General features: G+C 32.0%; 1 protein-coding gene and 1 pseudogene across 2 annotated transcripts in view; both read left to right on the forward strand.

Moving 5' to 3' along the window:
- LOC147472419 (uncharacterized) overlaps positions 1-893 on the forward strand; it is a 1090-nt pseudogene extending 197 nt beyond the window's left edge. Inside the window, exons 2-3 of the transcript XR_015191675.1 lie at positions 371-475; positions 587-893. The product of XR_015191675.1 is annotated as an uncharacterized LOC147472419 (transcript). The remainder of the gene's footprint in view (positions 1-370; positions 476-586) is intronic.
- Positions 894-3631: 2738 nt separating this feature from the next.
- LOC122262313 (pro-resilin-like) lies at positions 3632-4465 on the forward strand. Its single transcript, XM_086544726.1, has 3 exons — positions 3632-3663; positions 3882-3989; positions 4156-4465. Exons 1-3 carry the CDS (start codon positions 3652-3654, stop codon positions 4402-4404), a joined length of 369 nt encoding a protein of 122 aa, XP_086400852.1. The 5' UTR covers positions 3632-3651; the 3' UTR covers positions 4405-4465.
- The last annotated feature ends 535 nt before the right edge of the window (positions 4466-5000 follow it).

The raw sequence follows: 5000 nt of genomic DNA on the forward strand, positions 1-5000 counted from the left end.
TGATGTATATATGTTTATAAAAAATATATATAAACACACACATATATATACACACACACATATATATATACACACACATATATACACACACACACACAGACACACACACACACACACACACATATATATATATATGTATATATGTATATATATACACACATACACATATTCATGTGTACACACACACGCACACGCACATACATACATACAAAAATATATATATATATATATATATGAATATATACATTATATATATGCATATATGTATATATATATACATACATACATATACATATATATATGTATATATATATATATATATATATATATATATATATATATATATATGATTTTAATGTTTTCATTTTAGCAAATTGCTGCCCTGTTCACCCTGATTGTGGGAACCCTTGCTGACAATGGCCCAAGATACAGTCCTCCTGCCCCTTCCTACAATGCTCCTGCACCTGCTCCTTCAGTAAGCTTTCAATTGAGATTGTAATTAAGACGAAGATTTTTATCACTCCAGTATAACATGTATTTTGAGAGTTCCTCAATAATGTGATTTTTTTTTCTTTCTTTCCAAAAGGGACCTGCGCAATACGACTTCAATTATGCTGTACAAGATAACATTGGCAACGATTTCGGCCACCAAGAAAGCCAACTGGGTCGACATCCCAGGTATTACTAAGTCCTACTTCCCGACGGTGTGAAGAGGGGTCACTTACACTGTGAACGGCGACTCCGGCTTTGTGGCTGAGGTGGCCTACCAGGGAGAGGCCCAGTATCCTGCCCAGTCTTACCAACCTGCTCCAGCGCCTTCATACGGCTAAATCTATCAACAAAGTGACGTGTTATTTTGCAAATTATTGAAGTATTTGTATTTAAATAAACAAGTGATATTGATAATGCGTCTCAAATATTGTCTCCTCAGTATGCAAAAACGAAATATCTATTATAAGTCTATTCAATCAATCAATGACGTGTTAGTGTACGTGATTGCAATGTTGAAGTCAAGTTTGTATATAATTATGATTGAAGTGATATAATTTATATGAATGAGTCCAATATTGTCTCCTCAGTATGCAAAAACGAAATATCTATTATAACGTTATTGAACATCATGTGTTAGTGTACGTGATATGTGTCAAGTTTGCTATAATTATGATTGATCTAAATTTATATGAATAGGAACACAACCTATGCAACCGGACTACAGAGTCATCGCAAGCAAACTAAAACACAACCTATGCAACCGGATTACAGAGTCATCGCAACATGCATTATGATTACATGGATATAATTTACTGCATTATTAATTCATTTTAAACATCCTTTCATTATCTTATCATTAATACTATGAAATTCTAAATTCATACTTAATGTGTAATATATTTACCAATTGTAAAATTATCGTTACCAATATATGAACAAATATAATACAAATATATAATCAATAACGACACAGAAAGTCATGCTGATAATGGCACATATAGTAATTGGTGACGATGATATGTTGTTATAATCACCCTTAGTATCAAAGTATTAACCTTAGTATCAGCTCCATAATAATTCATATCATCATATTATATTCTCAATCCTTTATTAGTCCTTATCACTTTTTTATCATTTTTCTAAATGGTCCCCCATTATCATTACACTATTTTTATATTTACTAATTTGTAGTAGCAGTAGTAGTAGTAGTGGTGACAGCAGTAATAGTATTAGTGACATTTCTTCTCTCATCTTTTCTTCATTATCTATCGGTACCATCATTATCAACATCATCATCAACATTATCATCGTTTTCATCATAACTACCATCGTCTTTATCGTCATCATCATTATTGAAATTTATACTATAAGTTTCATTACTGCTTTTAATACGTGCTTGAATAATGATAATGGTACTAGTAATCATGATAATAATATTACTATTAGTAGTAGCAGTAGTGGTAGTAGTGGTGACAGCAGTAATAGTATTAGTGACATTATTATCATCATCTTTATCCTATCATTATCATCATCGGTACCATCATTATCAACATCATCATCAACATTATCATCATCGTTTTCATCATAACTACCATTGTCTTTATCATCATCATCATCATTATTGAAATTGATACTATAAGTTTCATTACTGCTTTTAATACGTGCTTGAATAATGATAATGGTACTAGTAATCATGATAATAATAATGATAATAATAATGGTGGTAGTAATAATGATAATGATAATGATGATAATAACAACAAAAAGAACAATAATGATAATAATGAACGATAAATATTGATAATAATAATGGTAATGATGATAATGATGATAGTAATAGTAATGATAATGATGGTAATAGTAATAATAATAATGATAATTATGATGATAATGATAATGATAAAGATAATGATAATAATGAAAATACTGATAATAACAACAATAGTAATGATGGGAATAGTATTATTATTATTATCATTTTTTTTCAAATCGTCATTATGATTATCATTAATTTATCATTGTTATTGCTATACAAATCCTTATTCAGATTATCATTCTCTTTGTTACATTTTGTTCAGCAATAACGATATCGAAACTATTATTACAAATGACTCCTGCTGCCAAGCATTAACTTTGTGATAACTGTAATACTGTAATTGCCATTATTATTTCGAATATTAAAATCAGTCTTGCTTATCATTATTAACTATTACATAGTTATTGACACTGTCGCCATCCTCATAATTTTAGTATTGCCAACATTATCATTTTCATAATTCTTATCATCCTTTTCATTATCATATCATGATTATCATCATCATTATTATCATTACTTTCAACAAAGAAGAGACAGGGAGTGAAAGCGATAAGTAACATTCACGCCTTTCTTGTTTCCAAATGCAGCTCACGCTAGAGAGAGTATATATTTTTGAATTTGAAAAGAGTTTCTTTACTCACGTTTTTCCACTGATCTCTTGAAAAACTGACCCCATCCAGTTATGCGTATTGACTTGTAAATCAGACAACGTAGGTGTAAACTTTTGCAATCAAAGGTTGACAGAGCGAAAGGAATTATAACTAAAAATAGCTTCCGAGCAGAAGGAAATCCTTTTCTCTGATGTTCTCCGACGATAATTATTTTTTTTTATTTCCTTTTATTCTATTTATTTATTTTTACACAAAGATAATTTATTATTAGATAACTTATTATTTTGTTAGTAGTACAGAAGTGATCAGTGACATTTAGCGGTGATGGGATATAAGGATTATGATGTCAACCTCGTTAGAAGCACAAAGTTCCAACTGATAATGACTTATTATCATATCGATAATAATGTTATAAGAAATGGAACAGCAACATTGTTTGATGCAGCGATATCGAAATCTTATTGCATTAATATCACCTAGAAGAACAGAGTAGTAATTACTCTAGATGGAATATTGTTATTTAATAACATTTATAATGCTAGCAATTGAGTAACGATGACCTCACTGCGAGCAGAATGGGCGGAGAAAAAGTAGAGAAAAGAGAGAAAGTCTGTGTATGTGATCAAAGGAAAGTCTCCTTGTGGTAAAGAAGGAGAGAGGTCTTGTTGTATGTATATATTTTAAACCACATGCAACCAGTGAGAACACCATTCCCTCTCGAAATCCGCTAAGATGGCTTTCAGGGTAAGTTCGTGACAAGGTTTGAGCAGAAATGAGAAACTCCTTTGAGATACTAAAGTTTGATGTTTTTAAAAATATAACACGTAAAATAGTAGTGCTTATTTTTGTTTCACATTACTGGATGCTGTATTAACAAAAAGTAACTAGCTTTTTACATCATATTCAACGTTTTATCAAAAGCGAGATATATCTTTAAATAACACGCCACACAATGATTACAGTGCGCTGTAATCTTCGCCCTTTTGGTGGGCACCTTTGCTGAATCGGGTCCCAGATACAGCCCTCCTGCCCCTTCGTACAACGCCCCTGCGCCCGCTCCGCTACCTGCGGTCTGCGCCGCCCCGCCGCTCCCGCCTCTTCGGTAAGTTTGCCTTATAAGTTTTGCCTTATTTCTCGTATGCCCCCACCCCCCCCCCCCCCCCCTTTTTTTTTAATAGAAACCTTGATTATAATGATATTGATGAAATAAGACTGACATTATTCCATTTAAATTAGGGACCTGCGCAATACGACTTCAACTATGCTGTACAAGATAACGTTGGAAACGACTTCGGCCACCAAGAAAGCCGAAATGGATACGACACCCAAGGTACTTACTACGTCCAACTTCCCGACGGTCGTCTGCAGAGGGTCACCTACACTGTGAACGGCGACTCCGGCTTTGTGGCTGAGGTGGCCTACCAGGGAGAGGCCCAGTATCCTGCCCAGTCTTACCAACCTGCTCCAGCGCCTTCATACGGTTAAGACTACCACTTCAGGGAATATGGAAATTTTTTTTACGTAATAAAGATATAAAGTAAGGCTATGATGGTCAGTCCTTTTACCTTTAATGAATATTCGAAGTACACATATAACTGGATATTTAGCTGTCTATCTACAACTATCTATCTGTCAATCCATCTATCTACCTTCATATATATGTACACAGATACACACAAAGAAACAAACGCACACACACACATATATATATGTATGTATGTATATATGTATATATATGTATATATATTATACATATGTATACTGTGTGTATGTATATATATATATATATATATATATATATATATATATATATATATATATATATATGTGTGTGTGTGTGTGTGTGTGTGTGTGTGTGTGTGTGCATGAGAATATGTAACGAATATACATATTTTCTTATAATCATATTAATGATTAACATTATCATAATTATCATTATCCTATTATCATTATCATTGTTGTTATGACTATCATTATCATTATTATCACTATTATTCTTGTCATTATTATCATTACTATTGTTCTTATCATTATCCTTATCTTTATTATCATTACTATCCTCATAATTTTTATAATTACTC

Source organism: Penaeus japonicus, unplaced genomic scaffold, assembly GCF_977035675.1.
Source record: "Penaeus japonicus unplaced genomic scaffold, GWHDUDI00000001_assembly GWHDUDI00000002, whole genome shotgun sequence".
Classification (NCBI taxonomy): Eukaryota; Metazoa; Arthropoda; class Malacostraca; order Decapoda; family Penaeidae; genus Penaeus; species Penaeus japonicus.

Coding starts and splice junctions, on each gene's coding strand:
- LOC122262313 (XM_086544726.1), top strand. Junction 3,990..4,155: donor CGCCCGCTCCGCTACCTGCG/GTCTGCGCCGCC, acceptor CATTTAAATTAG/GGACCTGCGCAATACGACTT.